Source organism: Bombus vancouverensis, chromosome 14 (assembly GCF_051014615.1).
Source record: "Bombus vancouverensis nearcticus chromosome 14, iyBomVanc1_principal, whole genome shotgun sequence".
Lineage (NCBI taxonomy): Eukaryota > Metazoa > Arthropoda > Insecta > Hymenoptera > Apidae > Bombus > Bombus vancouverensis.
The window spans coordinates 2,826,848-2,845,139 of record NC_134924.1 but is presented as its reverse complement, the minus strand read 5'-3'; the positions used below and the strand labels follow the sequence as shown (position 1 = coordinate 2,845,139).

The window sequence follows — 18,292 nt, the reverse complement described above, 5'->3', positions numbered from 1 at the left end:
ACAAATTGGAGGAATAAAATGAAGTTCTATAATTTGAAAAAAAGTTTATTGCAGTACAATAAAACATACTTTGATTCCACCAAATTTCATAAAATTGTTGAACAAATTTTTGGATGCGTACTGTGGATTCAATGGAATTGAATAATATGAACTGACTAAAAAGAAATTATAAATGAAACTTTGCGTTAATGCATCGTTGGCCTTTACCAAATTAGAAAAGAGAAAAACAAAGACGAGGAAACGAGGCGAAAATGATGAAAATGGTAAGAAGGACGGGGAAAATGGACGCTGAAAATCAGTAGTCGTAGTTAAACACCGTAAAACGTGACCAGGAAGTCGAGGGGTTGTCTCAGAGCAACGAGAGCGAAAGGGTGCGAGCGTACACAGTGACGTTAAAGCAAATTTCAAAGGTATTTTTCCAGCATTGTTTCGAATAATTTATAGAGAACCCATTCTTACGGAGGAAAAATAAAGGGGCCAGCGAAAGGAAGAAAAAGGAAAGAGGAAGAGATAACGATGGACAAAAATGATAAAGTGACCAGACAGAGAGAAAATATCGTGAAAGCAACGAAGAAAAAGAGGACGAAGTGACCGTGAGGTCTGAACGAAAGCATAAAACCGTGTACCACGACGAAACTGAGCAGACGACCAGTTAATAGGGGTAGGAAAGGGAAAAGTGGATGAACCAAAACAGGGTCCTGCTATAATTAAACACGTTTGTTTATGGTTTTTTTACCTGGGGAGAGTCCAAACTATCTCTGGTCCATCAAATTCTATTCCCCTTGTATCAGTAATTTTTCTTTCGCCCTCTCTTTTCTCATTCTTTCTTTTCTCACCGATACACGCTTGTCCACACCCTCTCTCTGGATCTCTCTATTTTCTCTTCCGATAAGTTTAGCGACGACGACAGAAAAAATTTAGAACGAAGAAAAAAGGAAAAAGAACGTTCGACCAAAAGAAAAGCAAAGAGACTTTCCACGAAGAAAATTTAAGACGAGATCCACGGGAAAACGGGTCGAAGCCCACGGATGGATTAAGCAAACTAATTTAGAAGAAAAAAAGCAGGAAACGGAGAGAGTTGGAGAAAGAAAGAAGGGAGGAAGCTGGAAACCGGGTAAAAATACGATTAATGTAGCAAAGAGGCCACCAGAGAATCGGGCCTGAAGGAAGAAAACCCGTAACCAGTTACGAAGGAGCACCGAAATCACAGGGAAATGACTGAATTTGTTTCGTTATGTAATTAAACACTGTCAACTGTGTCTCTATTCAACATTGCACCAGAAAAGCAGAGCAGTGAGCTAGAAGAGGTCTGGACATCTATATCTGGAATTAATATAAACGCAAACCTTTGTCATTTCTATTCATGATTCTTCAATATCTTCTCGTCTCTCTGAAAATTTTTGCATTCCAGTGCGAGCACCGGTACAAAGACCCGGCTTCTGCGCCGCGATAAAGGGAAAGGAAGGGCTATGGCTGGTTCGACGGGGGTTACAGGGCAAGATAAGGGTGGAGAACGGGCGAGAGCGGAAAAAAGGCGAAAGTATGCAAAGGGGAATGGAAACAAGCACGCCTGGACGACGATGGAACGAGAACGTTCGTAATTGTTAAAAAAAAGAACTGACAGAAGAAGGAGAAGAAGAAAAAAGAAGGAACAACACCGGAGAAACACGAAGGAATTTGTATTCAATTCCCAATATAATTAACCAATTCGATTCGCACTTCTATTCGAACATTACAGAGAAAAATGTCGCTTTATTTAGAATTAACAGGAATTCCGTCTTCGAGAGCCACATTGCCCGTTCTGTAACTCACCCTTTCAAACCAACCCCTGTTTCCTCGCCGATCCACGTTTTCCGGTTCACATTCTTACAAGTGCGCGTGCAGTAGCCTTGTTGCAGAAACTTCTTCCATCAGTCTCGAACGAATTTAGTCAGGGAACCAGAAGACGAAGGAGAAGGCGGAAAGGAAAACGATTGCCCAGAGAGAATGACGAAAAGGACCGGGACAGAGAGAAATGTCGGAAGGGGGATGATGATGGACGAGAATATTGATTAAAGAAACACGACAAAAGATGCAGTTCATGCGATTAGCGCCATTAGCGAGTCCATTACGTGGCTATTACAAACCACAAATGCACGTATTATTGAAATTAATAGTATCTATATATACGTTATAGAACTATGACCTAAATAGCGGAAATCAATAGTAATTCTCTCGTGTAACGAATTATCCTTCTTTTTTACAGATACATATCTGATATTCAAGTAACAAAGAGGATCAACCTCGTTACACAACACTTGACAGATCATGAATGAATCATTCGAAGCTAATAATACCCAACGAATATTCTTGTATCTTAAAAAATCTACGTATAGAAGGAATCCATTCGGCCCTACCTCCTTTGTTAGATACTATGCAATCGTCACGCAGTAAAGAAACAGAACCAAAAGCGAGAATAAAGAATACACGTAAAGGAACAAAGAACATGAGGCTCAAAAAAAACGGGGAAAGAGCGCGCAGTTCCGGTTCCGCTCGATTCCCTCTACAATCAACTAGCGTCGCGCCTAACTTATATTCAAATCGTGCCGCGGTGCGATACTCGAAATTAACATAAATTCCCCTCTTCATTCATCTCCATTCACGGGTGCCGCTTTTCTTTTTCCAAGAGACCCTCTCGGCTAGTCTTGATACGCGATACTGCGCGAGTAGAGACGAGAGAAGCAAACGAAAGAGCGAAAGACGAGCGGAGAGTGCGAATGGGACAGCCCTATCAACGAAACTATGCAACGGAGAAAGTGAGAGAAACCGTGCGTTCAATACGCATGCGAGGTAAAGCATGTGCGCGGGCGCGTACAACGCAGGCTCTTTTCGATCGACGTAGTACCACGACTGTGGCAACGACATCGCGGAGCAGGAGGACGACGTAGACGACGGCAGCAACGGCGACGATCCACGACGTCGACGTCGGCAGCTGGCTTCGCTGCCGTGGTGGTGGTACTAGTGTCATAGCGAGCTGGCTGGTTCTATGGTAGGGGTAGCGCGCAGAAGTGGGGCGCGAGTAGCGGTGGAAGGGGAAGCTGGAGTAGTGGTGGCAGGCAGAGCGACAGTGGCGACGCTAACGTCGGCCGTGGCAGCTTAGCGTAGTGGTGTGCACCGCACGGCTCGGTGTTGCTGATACAGTGTGGAACAGCGAAATCTCGCCAAGTGCGAGTGGCGCGCATTACATCGTTCCCGGTCGACAGTCAAAATCATATTTATCGAACGTGAATTTTCATCGGGAACGTGACGTGTACATCTACATATAACGTAAACGGAATAATTCGCGCGGAAAAGTTGGGAAGTCGGAAGTTAATTAATGTTAAAGAAGTTATAAAGTAGTGTGATATGAAATCGAGAGAAAGACCGGGAGAGAAACGTGTCGAACAATCGCGTGCGATCGTTGCACCGTGAGTGATGTTATTATCGTTTCGACAATGATCACGCGTGTTCTAACCACTTGCGTGGCTTCCTAACCCGTCACGAAACCTCTACGTAGTTGCATCTGACGGAGTTTAAAGTGATTTTTCTAGTGTGCTTCTTTCCTATTCTGCGTCGCGTTTTCGTGTTCGATTGCGATCTATCGTTAGTGTCGATTAATTTCGATCGTCGTGTCGGTTAATTGTTACTCCATGTTACACTGAAGAAGATGTGGGAACAGTGTGTGAAAGACACGCAGGACGAGGATACAGGAAGACAGTCTCCGTGAAGGCGAGTCAAGGCAGAGATCCTTCGATCTCGATTAATTCGAAGAAACATACGGTGTCGGTGGAATTGGTGGATGATGATGCTTGACAATCGGTTGCTATGATCGAGCCGCGGAGAGTTCACGTGGAACGATCATGATTTACCTTAGGCTGCACGTCGGGAGGAGTCTACGGTGCAACACGAACGCAAGACACTGGAACGTGTTCATCGTGCCACTCTTCCCACTCTGGATTATCGGCGCCTTTTGCGTAAAGGACAGTGAGTACAATACATAAATAGCTCGATATTGAATGTTATGTTTGGTTCGTGAATTGCGACGCATTCCCGGGACAAGTCGATGTTTACTAATCGCTCTCGGAATACGAAAGTCGTGTTTGTATACGTGACCTACTCAAAAGTTATATTGATCAACTTTGTAAACAGAATGTATGAAAAAGCGATGATCGTTACAAACACTGTTTTTTTTCTTTTTTTTTTTTAAGTTTACCTTACGATTTATGTTATCCTGATGTGACGAATAAATCTTATGGGAGTACGTCGTTTGTTTTTGAAAATTGGATATGAATTATCTACTTATTTAAGGAAATTAGGAAATTAATAAGAAGTGCGGAGTGTTGATCAGTTTGGCTTCTGAGTGGCTGATGTTCGTTTATCCTTGAATTTCAAATGTACCATGTACTTACCTACGTTTAAGCAGATGTCCTTTTATAAGGGAACATTCCATTATGTCACTTACCAAATATCTGAATAAATGATAGAACTTTAAAAGGAAATATGAGAAGGAAAATTTCGCATAATGAATAACAAATATACGCCTTACGCAGGTTGTGTGAAAAGTATATCGATATGCAATTTATAGATGCCACTTTTATATTAAGATAGGAAGAAGATACATTGAACGTCCTTCACAAACGTGAAAACAAATTTCCGCGTTTTTCAGCGGAATGATTGATTCGAACTATTTCGTGAATATCGTAACTTCACAAAATATCAAAGCCATTTTTACCGACGTTCTGTGTATTCGAACAACTCAGAACGCGTGCTGTATCGCTAGAGGCATAAATACTCATGTTTCATACCCGCATTGCCTTCTGTCTCGAACGTAATGGTCTATGTCCTTAATGCTATAGGTTATCTTCCTTCTCCGCTCGAGTAACTTCTCGATACAAGTACTTCGAGATCCACCATACTCTCTACCTCACGTGAAGCGTCCAATAGTTCGATCATTAAACTCTTAGCGCAATAAAACCAAAAAGCCATCATTAAATACATTGGATTAAATACATTAAATTAAATACATTAATTAAATTAATGGAATTAAATATGTACAGCGATGAAGGGAAGGTATATTGGCACAGACCAGATTTTTATGTAAATCCTATATAAATTTACGATACTTTATCTAATTTACTTGTAAAATATCGCTTTTCAGTTTGAAGCTTAAATATAACATAAAAATTCATCATCGTTAAGCAGCTTCACGATAAAGCTAAATAATACGAGATATAGAATGGACTGTTCTTAGCAACATATAAGATTTCGATTATTTCAAATTTGATGCGGGAGTCTATTCTGGAACAAGTTTATAAGTTAATAATAATAACGCGTATAATAATCGTTAACAATAATAGTAATGCGTTAAGATACAGGACTTCACCTATAGATTGATAAAGAAAAGATGTAGGATATATGACTATATATAAGATATATTTTTAATTTAGAGAAATTCCACCTGTTCATAACAATTATTCGGAATGACGCGTATTCGTTTCAGAAACCGAGATCTGTGTCATAACCATTTACTTTTAACGCTCAAAAATGATGTTCTTGAGGAGAATTAAATAAAGATCGCGTCTTTTTGCAATCTTACACAGTGTTTTACAAAAAAGAAGCTAGTCTGTGTCCATACTGTTTTCCATTAATGTATATTTGTAAGATTCGAATATTTTGACATAAACAAATCAAAGAGGAAGCCGCGTTCTTTTCCAAAAGATTGTCGTTCCAAAAGAAAGCATTATTTCCTGTCGAGAGATAGAGGTTGTATCTGCGGGAAATCTTCCAAGGGATGAATTCGATTGTTGCTTCTTACTTGATATTCCAGCAGCATCGTCCGATAATCTCGTCGTTGTCGCATCGGACTTCATTTGGTAGGTGAGACGCCAGGGTAACGTCGTTATTTGAAATTGCTCGTCGAAAGAAAAGACCATTCTCTGCAGCTCCGATTTTGCATAGAGTGGGTTCACCCTAGAGGTAATGGGATCGCGACAACCCAATTCCCTACAAAATTTCGACGTTCGTTCGATACGTGAAACTTCTCGAGCTTTGATACACGAGCCCGGGTGATAAAATGTCAAGAAAATTGTCAAGTAGACTTCAGGCTCGCATTAACTCATCTATAAGATGCTTGGAGTCGACTATCATGGTACAGTAATATACTTTCACTGTATAATCCGATCGCATATAACTGGTCCGTTTCGTTAACCTTTCGTTTTTCTAGCACGACAAAGCAATTAACGAGTTGCTCGTCAAAATTCAATAGCAACTAAATGGAACGGTCCATTGAATGTTCATTGCAGGTTCAGATATATACTAGAACCGTAACGCTATCCGTCACAGTGCTTTTTTGTTGTTTCAGGACTTGATCTTTATTATATATTAAATAATAAATGATAGACTATATAAGATATAAAAGATAATAGAACTTCGTTTTATATGCACTTGTCGGGAAATAAATAGTTTACACGTACGTATAATTAGAGTTCGTATAAGTAGAGTCAATTGATATTTTCCAATACCTATGGATTTTTTGTTCATATAGTAGGAATTTACGTTTACAGTTAGGTAACTGGATTGTAGATGGACCAGTAGAATTTCATTTAATCCGTTAACAACCAAAATTTCGGTCGGAATAAATGGGATTCATATAAACGAAGTTCCGTTCTATTGTTATATAAAACAAAGCTGCAGTGAATAAAGTAACAGTAATATTTTAGCTGCACAACTCTTAATCTCGGTGGTTTAAAGTTTAAAACATTCGATTTGTCTGTTAACTGCATCGCTGACCTTTGGCTATTACCTGAATTTTCATTGATTCATGCACTTCTCACAGCTGTACATGTGCTCTCGCATATACACACATTTACCTTTCCTATTTCCTTTTCCTCTTTCTTTTTTAAATTCGCCCCCTGATTTTTTAATAATCGCAGACCTCGAAAAGTTTTTATGTATATTCTTCGCTTAAATTATTCCCCCGGAGAGTTCAACAACCTATCTAGTCCAAGGTAAACAAGTTTCCCTGAACATCGCTTCAAAAGAAGTAGCCAGATTCACTTTGACCCGACCCGTCCGTTCAGGGTTAATTAAGATCCCGCGAATCGATCAGTGTTTTCCACTTTAATCGGCGTCGAACGATCCAGCGGAAGTTCTGCCGCGCGTTACATATTCATCGTAACGCCAGTGGTGGACGCAGTTGGACGCGCGTCCGCTCAAAGACAACTTCCCGCTTTGACTCGGTTCACAGCGTCGTATTAAGCCGTGCATCGGTTCTGGCTGACTTCTAACCGGAAACAAGACGAACGTCGCACGATTGCCTTCGTCTTAGTTTGGTATTCAGCTTGTTTCTTGACGTCGACGATATATAAGCTATATACATGTATAGAAAGTTTCCAAACTCTGACTTGGATTGAACAGAGAGTAATAAAGGATGTTGAAAAGAACATGTTTCTTATTTAATGTACGTATGGTTTTATCCTTTTTAATAAAGTTTAGAAGATGCTGGTTTGGTACGCTTATAGATATGCAACCCGTTTGCAACGACGTTTGCAACGTCTATGTGGAACTTTTCTTAAGTTTTGAATAGAAAATTGATAGGATCGAGATACAAAACGAAGCAACATAGTGCTGAGTATTACCGAATTCAGAGATTACGTTACGGTGATTTTACGTTTTGATGGTTTCGAGATATTCTGATATCATCAAGAAAATGGTGCGTGTTGAAAGGATTGTTCTTAGGTAGGCGTTTGTCAATTCACATTAGTAAATTCTATTAAAATGAAATTGTGATTATAAAAAGTAAATCCAAAAAGAGAGGCTCTTATAGTGGTAAATTCTAATGCAAAAAATAGTGTTTGTAATATCATCACTTTTATTTATCTCTCAATTTATAGGGCTGATGTGGCTTCTCAACAGCTCATATCTTATTGGTCAGGAAATGTTGCTTCTTCGCTTTTCTCTTTGTTATGCTATATTTCATTTAATCCACAATATCTAAACACCCTATACTAAACAAACTCTGATTTATCCACGGAAACACGAATTCGATCCTGTCATCGCAATTTGTTTCGTTCATGTCGACCAACAGAGGGTCTCCAAAAGGAACGAACAATTTGCTAGTCTTGGAAATCGCAAGAGCTCTGGGACGCGTTTCTCGCGAAGATTTAACGCTCCGTGGAGCCGGTGCAAAAAATAGAGACGCGTGGAAATTGCCAGGTCGCAAAACTTCGCGGACGTTGTATACGTACGAATTGCGTTTCCCTTGTCGCGCGATGAAGTTATAGAAGTTGGATGCAACTAAGTCTGTCGGGGAAAGTTTTTCCAGAGCCAAGCTCGTCGTATGTTTTGGAGGCTCGCGTCGGAAATATGTGTCGGGTCGATTCGTCACCTGAGTTTCGACGCCGGACGGAACCGCTAGCGGTCCTCGATATCTTCCCTCGGTGGGGATATTACTTTTTAAGGTTTCGAGATTACGCGGCTATTTATTACGCGTTCTGCGATAGAACAAGCCATTTACGAGACAGCCATAAACAGCGGAGATTAAGCACAAGGCAAAGCTTCTAGACGCAGGTCGAGTCAAGTATTACTATGTCCTCTGTTGAAAGTAATGGTTATACTTAGCGTGTATCGCCAATATTCGCCGCGATATCTCAAGGATGATCATTTTAGCTTGTTGAAGGAATAACATGGATGTAGTGCATTAGCGAACACTATATAGTCGGATATAGTATTATATCTACATCGTGAAATTTCCTAACGCATCGTGTTAAAATGGAGAGATAATGGAAAGAAAAAAGAATGAGAAAGCAAAGAAAAGGGAAACAGTTCAGTTGGATAGTGGATTCGTTGATAGGGCTTCCCAATAAGCTCGAGCCTTAGGCGAAAGGATAGTAGAGGTTGGCTCGCAGGATGCACTTGTGTGAACGGCATGATTAAAGAGGATTTTCTAGGATATTATGTCCGTGTAAATTCTTGGCGACAATCTCTTAATTAAACATTATGGTTCATTTGTCCAAATGTGAGAGATTCGTATTTGAGAAATATCAAATTCGTTGGTGATTTATGACAAAGCTTTCAAAATTTTCTTTGAAAGAATTTGAGGAACGTGTCTTTCTCAATCCATGGTCTACATTATTTTAAAAATTGGTACGGTAATTATTATAAGTTGAATATAACGCAGTAAATATGTTAGTACATAACCTTTATTAGTCGAATTGTTACATTTTATCATTAATTAGTGTTGTCAATGTCAGTATATCCATTTTGTAAATTAAACTGCGTCATAAATATGTACGTACATTGTAGTCTTCACAATATATCTATAGTTCGAGGTATTTGCGATGTAATTTGGACTCTATACGAAGAGCTGTCTATACTATAAAACGCCTTAAGAAGTGCCATATCATACCTAATTACCTATCAACCCGCTTCTCATGTTTTCTTATGATCAGCTCGTTGAGCTTGACACGAGGCTCATTTTCTCCGAAGCCTGTTGAACCTCCGCCCTATTCTTCTACTTAAAATTTCACCAGTTTCAATCGCTTTCGTGTGATATTTCCCACACAATGGTTATTTATTTAGGGCCGCGGTTTCACCAGGCAGCTCAAAGTTCGGAGGACAGCTTCTGTCGACTCTATCATAAGTCAAAAAGTTGTGACATCGTTTACGCGTTCATCATCCTACATCTCGCAACTCATCACGTGGACAGATCGCGCGTCACTTCGTTGCACTCCTCTTCACGCTCATGTTTCATCCCCACGGCAAACAGATACCAATCTGTCCTCGGAATTTTGAGCCGAGCTTACCTCGAGCAAAGCGTTCTTCTGCTAATCGTGCTGCAAATTTACCAGTTAAAGCAGATTGCTCTATTCGCTGTTTGCTTTGGGATTTTGGTGCTTGAAATATAGAATTTTGATCGGTGGCGAACTCTCCATTGATCGGGCAGGCCTAAAATAGCGAATATTTTTATGATATTTAAGTTTCGCGAAATCTTAGACTGGATTTCTAACATATATTGTAGCAACTTATTCTAGTCATTCTAATTACCTACGGAACAATATAATAAACTAAATATATGATATACAATAAAACAATTTAGAGTGTGAAACTTTTTTATGTTCGTACATAAAGTCTGAAAGAATGAATATATTGGTCGAAGAATAAGTTACTTCCTTTGTGGAGTTGATTTAACCCTTCACTAAAAATGTCAATATCTTCGCTACTAGGATCACAATCTCATGAATTATCTGATAATTTTAGTCGTACTAAATCAGTCTTACTATAACTAGTATAACTATTTTGTTCAGTGAAGTATATATTTATTTGATAAGTGGCTTTATAAGTGAAGATGCTCAAATGTTGAATTTTTCGAAATTCTCTGTTAGATTATAATAGTTACATAAAAATTCGGATTTCTTTTAGAGACGAGTGGTCTATCATTGAGAGTCAAAATTGAAAGAGAAGTTTAAAGGACAGATTGGTCAATTGTGGGAATGATCGATACAAGGAATACATTGGGCAATTGTAGAAATAAGAGACAAGATAGAATAAGGGAATAAGATACAAAAAATATTTCGAAAATTTTAACATCGACATTGATCTCCCGAAATCAGTAATCATTGTATGGATAAATCGTTTGTCAAATATATTACTATCAAATTACTCTAGTAGTAATTCTCGTTTTATTTATTCCGTTGCCTACCAATCCTTCACCATAGACGACGTATTGCAGCCGGGTAACAGAAACTTCCAAGCAACGTGAAACGTTCCATAAAATATAAAACGTCTGTCCCCGTTTCTCTCGCGTTTCTCCAAAGAAACGACGGGAAACGTAGCCAGTCAGCGATTACCCGGATATTCTGTCGCGAAAAGCAACTTACCGGTGACGTGTTTCGCCAGAGTCGTGCACGACAACGAGTCGTCGTTTCGTCCCCATAACGTGGATATCTTCAACATGTAGAAACGTTCACAGTCATCTTATTATCGCATTATTAGAGTAACACGAATTCCAATTGCGGCCTTTACGCGCGTGTTTCACCGTAGGATACGTCCGCGATATTATTCGGACAATTCGCGCACGATGTAGATGTTCATCGTTTTGGAAATTCCTTTGCGTGCTCTTCTGATAACCGAATTATGGATGTTCACCGAATCTCGTTACACAAGGCCATTGAAATCGCTGGAGAGATCTCCGCGCTCGTTACCAAATATCTCACGTAATATCGCGCGTGTAGAACGATTGATTTTCGTGATTCGCGCTGCCCTCGTTCCATCTATCTTCTCGCTTCCTTTCCCCGTTTATATCGGCCGAGAGTAATTAGGACAATTTTTATAAGCTACGATATATGGAAAATCATTGGAGAAATATTCCGTCCTTCTTGTTTAAGCGTCCTATTTAACATTTTGGAATATTCGAGGAAAATTATCATTGAAACGAAAGGCTGGAGAAGATAATTAATGTTATGAACAATAGGGTTTCTATTAAAGGAATATCGAATAACGTACGCGTTCTAGAGTTAAGGAGATATACAGATAGATAGAATTGTGACATTTTGTATAATGCTGAACTGAGTTAAGATTCCTATATTTTGACACTATTTGACCTTTATCCTCTTCAAACATAAATTCTCGCACGAAAATGAAGATCCTTTTTACACGTCAACTCAAGCCCACCCCATAAGTAGCATGCTATAAACATTTTATTAACTTCTACATCTAATGTGTGCGAGGAATTCAACACTGTAGATTCAGCAAGAAGTAACCAATTACTCTTTTTATGAGAAGAACTTTTGTGAACCGTTTAAAAGCCGTTTAAAAAGTATCAGAGGTTCGATAGTGACCCGAAGTCGCGTGACTCGTCACGTGTGTAAAAGTTGCAGGTCAATTAATCGACGTCGGGGCTCGCTCACGCTCGATGAAAAAGCTGTAAAGCGAAAACATCGGTTTCCCGGGTCGCGCGTCGCCTGAAAGGAGTTCAATTGCTCACGTTCGAGCGCGTGAGATTGCACCGGCGCGTAATTATTCAAATTGACCGGCCGCCGTCATTGTTATCGATTCACGCTGGCAAAAAGCGAAGAATTATCTCGACCTTCCACAAAGTTCAACCAGAATGTTACGTGCGTGCGAACGAAACCATAATCGTCCTTGTAAATCCGCGCACATTAATTATTTGATTTAATTGTAAGGATAATTAACGCGAAAGAATTTTTCTTTTCTGCTTCTGTTCCCATGGAGTTTGGTAATTGGAAATGTTTATAGCTGAAAATTACAGAGAAGTAAAGCAGCGATTGTTGGCCACGTTTGTGATTTAATAGCAGCAATTGCTCGATCATGGGATTACACGAGACTTTATCGCCATGCCGACATCCAGTTTGTATTTTAGCTCGTTCGAACAAATGACCATTATTAATTCTATAAAATGTTGATCGAGCTTTTTATGTCTTCGTGTTTCTTTCTCGAATATCTATAGGCTTTTTATAAGTCGATGAAGGATTTTAGTTAGTTTAATCGATCGATTAATATTCGTTTAATTGTTTTCTTTAATCATTCCGATGTTCCATTTTCTGTATTCTTTTCAATATGATTGTAAATACACGTATCTCAGTTTCTCATAAGAAAATATTCTCTACTAAATAGCATAATATTAAATTTTTATGCACATAACAATATGATCCTGATCTGAGTTCTACGATTGTAAGAGATAAAATCTATCTTCAGTATATCCTACTATAATATAGTAGCATAAATTTTACAGCTTATATATCTGCATACATAACGCGATTATTAACATTCATTTCCTACAGGCAGCTAAAAGCGTTTTTATGTAAAGTATCTTTCAGTCAAATTTTTATTCTATCTGATACCAGAAATTATTTCCAAATAATTCATCCTACATTTTTCCTCACTTTACTACGTTCTCGAAGGATAAATGACATACCAAACGAACTCTATATCCCTTTGAACTGACGTACCTGAAACTAATAGCTGACGATAGGATTTATCCTGTTTATCAATCCTCTTTTCACAGATCCACACGAGTTAGAGTCGCTAAACATTCTAGTAGAAGTACGTCTTTTCAACACGAATGCCAACTTACTAGAGACCAACCAACTTAGAAAGGTCCCTTCACCAAAGTTTGGCAGTTTCTCCTCTGAATTTCCGTGGGGACTCACAGATTGAACGAATCTCGCGCCCGGAGTGTAACGTTTCTGAAGTCCTGGAGGCAGCCAACCCCAGACGCAATGTTTCCGCGTGTTACGCGTCGATTCAGCGTATCTGGCGCATAAGTCGCGATCAAAGGAAAGCCCCATTGGCAATTCTCGCGGCTATGATCGCCGTCCTGCCATTGTGTCTCCTCGGGACGTTAATTTGCACCGTGACAATGGACACGTGGTTTTTCTTTGTTCGATATTAGGTGAATTTCAAAGGGTAGATAAAAGGATGGAGATAAAGAAAACAACAGGGAAAAAAGGAAATGAAGGACCGGTGAGAAAGAAAGAAGGGGTAGCGAAATTACCGAGATGAGAGCCACATGAGGCGGAGTGGAAGCATAGAAACGAAGGAAAGGGATAAACAAAGAGGAAGGGAAAAGCAGGAGAGACGTAACGAACCATCGTGGTCCTGAAGTACGATCACTACACCGTATACAGAATGTTCCGTGTTCGCTTTTACGAGGCTCTCTAGCGACGATAACGTGCAGTTTCGGGATCGAAGCTCCCAATGAATTGTCTGACGCTACGCAAACCGTGAAGGTCTATTCGACGTTGATGAAACATAATGGGTATCCTGCGACGACTTTTATTATACACTTGGAACTAGGTGGAGGGAGGCACACCTAATGTATGTGAAAAACGTACAGGTCTCGATAAGACGCGGACAGAAATTTACGAGGCTCTTAAACGCGAGTCGCGAACAAACTTTAGGTTAGAGTTTGATACGAGCACGATGAAGAGTGCGGATAATTGGCCTGAAAATGCGGTGTTGTTCACCGATAAAGCGTAATCTTAGAAAGCCTGCGTTTGGATAATAATTGGATCCATTACCCCGTTATTATTTTTATCATGATATGTGAGAATAGCATTAAAAGGAAGGAAAGGTATTTCTAAACGACCATTACCGGATAAATATTATCGGACGAACGAATTGGATTGTAAATACAATTAAAGGACGGACTGGGTAGGGTTAATTGAGTGAGAAGGATATTTAGGTCGACCTAAGTAATTTCCCTTGTAAGTTGTCAAATTCGGATGGAGACGATTTTAAATGATCTATATTTGAAAACATACCATTTAATTATTAGCAGTATAATGAATTAACGGCCATAATTCTCTACGAGAGTAGAGTTTCTTTTAGAAAGTAGTAGCTTCTACTCATCAGAAGGGAAGAAATTTGTCCGATTGAAACTAAAGTACGCGATATTTTCTCATTCTTTCACCATTATATTAACAATTAATAGCAGCCCATAATACACAAGAAATTTGATTATTTCATGCAAAGCTCAAAATTGAATTTCAAAATGGTGAAGCTCAGTTACTATACGGGTGTCTACACCTCGGAAACAAAGTCACTTAGGTTATATGTTTATGTGAATTTGTTTTATTGTTTAGATATGCCAAAAATCACTCATAAAATATTTTCTACTTATTTGTACTTCTACTTATTGTATAGGAAACACCCTGTACAATTAAAAGTTCGCAATTCGAAAGCGAACGGAGTGGTTTTATTTCTATACTTGGACGTAAAGTTTGATTTCAATAGAACGGAAATTATGGACCAGGAGTGTTGTAGTGCGGGATTACGCGAAGGGATGTTCCGCGAATTCCTTGCGCAGTTCCGGAAAATCTTCCAGATCATAAGTTTTACGGACGAGCGAGGTTTACACGATCCTCCGAGCGACGTTAATTGCGGAAGATTTTGCAAATGGAGCACTGTGTGAATTACCGTGGTAGATAACGCATTCCTTCTCGGCTAAAATTTCATTCGCCCTTCCTCTGCCGTACCTATCGCCGTTAATTTTGCGTAAAAATAGCCGAAGAGAAAATGTTTAAGCGTGGCAACGTTGATTCAGAGAATATTAATCAGAACGTACGAGCCACCGTTATTGTTTAATATTTATGTCCGACGCGTATTTCACAATTTCGCAGAAATTTAATAAACGCCGCAGGGCAAATGTTACTTCGCTGTAAAATGACGCTAGGACGTTCCACGCAAGGTAATAGGGTGTGGAATATAAAATGCACTGTGAACCTCCGTAAAGTCCATTCACTTATCTCGTCAAATTTCCACGAAATAAAATTGAGTATCTTTTTTCTCTTCCTTCTCTTCGATTCCTCTCTTTCTCCTTTCTTATTTTTTCTTTTTTTTTATCTGCAAAAGCACCTTGGCGAATTATGTAAATGTAGCCAGTCAGCGAGAGACGCGACCGATCTGCGGAAATCCTCATTTTTCGTGCGAACGACTCACGAATCCATCCCCCGTCGTCGAATTGCTCACCGGTACGGCGTTTCATCGTTCTAAAATCTGTTCACGAAACGCGGATTGTATTTTATCTCTCCTATCACGAGTACTTTTGATACTTCAAACTTTTGGTTATTCAAAAAATTACGTTGGTAATCGTGTATATAATTTCAACGAATTTTAGAGAAACTATCGGGATAAATTTTATGCCCTTCTATATTTTATTAAACTCGATGAACGTTCCGATCTGCGTAGAATTTTTGTGGTTTGAACGAGAAATGGTTTCGCAGGACGTTAAGGACTCTCCGAATTCTATTACGTTTCTTTGTTAAGAGGATCTTGCAACGGTTTGAATAGATGGTAACCAGATGGTGTTAATTCTAAGTCCAGGGGATATGGTAGATATTCCATAATTTTTCGATTAAAAATAGTGTTAATAATAATAGTGTTATGTTCATGAAAGACAACGAAATTAATCAGAAAAATTCTACACTTATTGGAAAGCTTGTGGAACGTTTTGAGAAAGTAATAGAGATTTCATAAAATTACGTTATTCATTAAACATAAGGAAAGTTTCTGTTAAAAATAAAAAGCTTTCGTCCAACCTAATAGATTGTAAAATACACATGAAATTGAAATTTTCGCGAAGAGCGTTTAAAGAAAATTTCAGCACGGTATGCGTACGATGCGTATCACTAATTACTCACACTACCTTTGGCTGCACTCCATGCAATTTACCGAGGGGACTAGGCCAAAGTGAATGTTAAGAGCGCTTCCATACCACAGAGACACCGCGCGACGAAACTTAACCAAAAACATATACAGAACACAATTCGTCGGTGTATAAAGCTCGTAGTTAGATGTCACGGTGGGTACCTTAATGCGTCGAACAGTAAACGTACTTCCTCCTCTCTATTTGTTTAGAAATATACGATTGTGATACAAGCGAACTCCATTGCTTTTGCATCCTGAAAACACATGGTGGTGTTAAGCCGTAAAATCGATATGCTCACCAAGTCATAATATGAATTGATCCTTCAAGCTTGTCAAGTACATTAGAACTTTCTATTTACGGATCAATAGTTTACTTGTTGTACGATGTCCTCGGTTTCATAGTTACTTACATAGTTTGTTTCTTTTCCTGATCAATTATGAGAGTTCTATACAATGTTGGATATATTAAAACGAAAATCTACTGTGTCGTAAGCAGATTCACGTAAGCTTCGTGCGGTAGACATCAGTGAACCACGAGTGACGAGTTGAATTGTGAAATTATTTGAATAAATCAATTTTCGTGAGTTAGCCGAGATTATGAAAAATTTGCAATTCGATACTAATTAGTCTCGCATAACAGCGACTGTTGGCTAACCTATTCGCAAAAACAATAGTTGCGCACTGCCTGGGCTTAAACACTGGACACAATGAGACAGTGTTACGAGTCTAAACATTTAGTCTGTCAAATGTAGCTGCAGCTATGTAGGCGCAGTTCAACAAAAACTATTACAGTCAATGTATCCAATATAGCCAATAGAAATAAAAAAGGTGGTTGCAGAATAATTTTGCTACCAATTCTCGTTGGTTCGTTATTCTCTTTCAAGAAGAATGATTGTAATATAATATGTGTAGCCATTTTGCATCTACAGCATCAACGTTTGCATTCAACGTTGTACTTTCAGAATACAAAAATCTAAACAATAAATCTGACTTAAAATTCAAATAAAAGAAAAATTACTTCTCATTATAACATTATAAAAAACCCGAATTCAGAATTACACATAACAATTGTTAGTGAAGTGTCGTGACGATATTTCAATTATAAAAACTGCCAGTAAGCTTTTGACATACGGATACGTCATTCATTATGAATGGATTAAAACGTCATCAGCTAGCGCGAAAATTTATTTACGTACAAGACCTCGCGTTGGATCATTGATCTATCATAGATGAAAGATCGGTGAAATTGTACGCTCGATCGAAGTTTCACGAGGCTATCGGTCGAGCATATTTGATGCAGGAGAACGCTCAGGGAGAATCGCAACGGGAACGCTCGCGCGCGGTTAGGAGCGATTTGGCGAAGTGGTTATGTTCGCGTAATGCCGTTTCCTGCAGGCTGAATACTTAAGCGTTCGCAGTCGGTCGGCAATTTTCATAAAACTCCGTTTTTTACTTCGGGGATCGAGGGTACGTAAGTAGTGTAGGAGGGACTAGCTAAAAGCCGCTGGTACCGTTAACCGACTCCGGATGTAAAAGCATCCGGTATAAATTATTAGCGAGGCAACATTATTACTATTCCTAATTTAACACTGCCTAGCCGGCCTGGCCGAGCTCCAATCTCGTGGCTTGCAGAAATTAGCGTCCATTTCTCTCGTAAGGGGGGGGGGTAAATCCCAGCTTCGATCTCACTAAGGGATTCTCGATAATTGTATACGCTATACATAGAGGAGTTTTCTCCTCTTCGCTTCGTTATTGTTTCTAGTTTTTCTTTTCCGAACTTCTGGATTTGTAGAGGCGTGTTATACGTTGAGATAATATAGCGTGATGGTAGATTGAATTGTTGAGAAACGACGTTGGTTGATGTCTCGGATTTCGACTGGATTCGTTTAGATTAATTAGGTTAATTGGTCTAGGTAAGATTAGTCAGTTATTTAAGTAGCTAGATTTCAAATTGTATTAATACCGCGTCTACCAGTTTCTTTAACATGTATCTAAATATATCGTGCATAATTAACTAGAATCGAAGTAATATGAAGAAAATGAATAAATATATGGATCATATTTCCATGTAATTACAAGGAAATGTTAATAATATTAACAACATTTG

General features: G+C 39.1%; 1 protein-coding gene across 1 annotated transcript in view; it reads left to right on the top strand.

Moving 5' to 3' along the window:
* The first annotated feature begins 3,088 nt into the window (after positions 1–3,088).
* LOC117161975 (neural cell adhesion molecule 2) overlaps positions 3,089–18,292 on the top strand; it is a 298,151-nt gene continuing 282,947 nt past the window's right edge. The window contains exon 1 of the mRNA XM_033343762.2: positions 3,089–4,002. Coding sequence (XP_033199653.1) covers positions 3,879–4,002 — 124 coding nt within the window. The 5' untranslated portion in view covers positions 3,089–3,878. The remainder of the gene's footprint in view (positions 4,003–18,292) is intronic.